At 51.0% G+C, this 1,683-nt stretch overlaps 1 protein-coding gene across 1 annotated transcript in view; it reads right to left on the reverse strand.

Annotated features, from left to right (window-relative positions):
• LOC118600068 (uncharacterized protein KIAA1755 homolog) overlaps window positions 1–1,683 on the reverse strand; it is a gene marked incomplete at its 3' end in the record, with an annotated part of 18,461 nt that continues 16,778 nt past the window's right edge. The window contains 3 exon segments of the mRNA XM_036216734.1: window positions 1–37; window positions 108–340; window positions 425–1,535. Of these exon segments, the coding sequence (XP_036072627.1) occupies window positions 1–37; window positions 108–340; window positions 425–1,535 (1,381 nt within the window).

Consider the following 1,683-nt stretch of genomic DNA (forward strand, 5'->3'; position numbering starts at 1 on the left):
GTACCAGACTGGACATGATTCTGAGATTCAGTTGTCTCTGTTTAAGAAAAAAAACTACAGTCAGTAAAAACAATAAAAAAGCTTGAAGTTTTTAAGGTTTTTCCGACCTGTTCTGCTTCTCCTTTGTTTCTCTTCGTCTGTTGTCATGGAACCCCCTTCCTCCCCATCAGCCGGTTCCGTTTGCTCAGGCTGGTTTTTCTCTGTACTTGAATGCTTAGCTGGTGCAGAGCAGCTGGGAGAGCGGGGCTGAGGAGCTTTCCCCTGAACTTTGGAGCCCTTCTGGTTTGGACGTCCACCAGACCTGGCTCTCCCTTTGGCCCCTTTTCCCTTCCTTCTCCTCCTGGACACAAAGAACAAATCAGAGTTTACTTTAAAATAAACTTAAAATGAGCCATCTTAAAATATGAAGGTTGCACTGCTGCACCGTGGAGCTCTGAATCCGGCAGATTTTACGTCTTTCCCCTTGGGACACGCTCTGTCCTCCGTCTTCCCTTCATCTTTACAACCTGCAAGCTTTGGTTTGGACGAATTGTTGGTGGTAGACCCACTGCAGGTGTGATGTTGGCCCACACAGACCTCCGCGAGTGGTCTCTCTGGTGGGTCTGACGTGGGTGTGATAGGATCGCTGTCCCAGCTCAGCCGTTTGTCGGAGTCCTCAAAAACAGAGTCGGATTGGGATCCTTGATCCGACTGACCCTCTGAGGCAGGTTTGTGGTTCAAGTCACGGTCACCCCTGGTGACCAAGTTGTCACTACTCTGGGAATCTTTCCTGCTGTCGCTGCTGGCATTTGTGAATCCGCTGCTATCCCTTTCTCGGCCCACACCCGGTCGCCTTGGACCTCCAAAACAGATACCACTGATTTCTGGTGCTGCTTTATTTCCTTCATCTGAGTCGTGTGAGGATGGCCTTCTTCCCTTTCCAGTTTCTGCCAAACCTCTTAGAGACTGTGGGGGTGGGAGATCTTCTTTGGTTGTAGACAAATCTCCTCTGGCACCAACAATTGCTCGAAAGCTTCCTGATCTTTCCATCTTCCAGTATCCCCACGCTTTTCCTTTGCGAAGCTTGATAGCTTTACCTCTCCTGCACAGAGGCAACGTTTTGGTCTTGGAGATTCCGTGCATCTCTAAGTACCTCTGCCTGTTGTCAACCCTTCCATCTGGGCCCCCTCTGAGCTCCAAAAGCTCCACATAGTCACCATCTAGCTGAGGCGGCCTCCCGGTCCGTCCGAGACCGTCCTCACTGCTCCTTCGCCTGAGCGCGGGGTCGCCAACCAAGCCACGGGGCGTCGAGGCATCATCTTCCTCTTCATCCCAAGACCAGGAGTCCAGTTCCCCTGAAGACGAGTCCCCCCAACCCCCAAGACTGCTGCCTCCCTCACTAGGAAGTCGCTTGCTCATCAGACTGTCTTTGTTGGCCAAGAGGTCCACCTCTTCAGAAGGATCGTGGATAAACTTTGGGTAGACGATCTCTTTCCAAGGAAGTCGTACCACTCCGTCGCAGGTGCTGACAAGGCAGGTGTCAAGTCCTCCTCCAACTGATGAAAAAGAAAAGATTTATTGTCAATCTATTGCAGAGCCCATGAAGGGACATCAAAGTAAAAAAAGGATGCTCACCAGATAATATCGGGTGCTCACCAGTTACAATCTGTGACGCACCCGTTACGATCTGGTGAGCACCAGTCA

Source organism: Oryzias melastigma, linkage group LG18, assembly GCF_002922805.2.
Source record: "Oryzias melastigma strain HK-1 linkage group LG18, ASM292280v2, whole genome shotgun sequence".
NCBI classification, from domain to species: domain Eukaryota; kingdom Metazoa; phylum Chordata; class Actinopteri; order Beloniformes; family Adrianichthyidae; genus Oryzias; species Oryzias melastigma.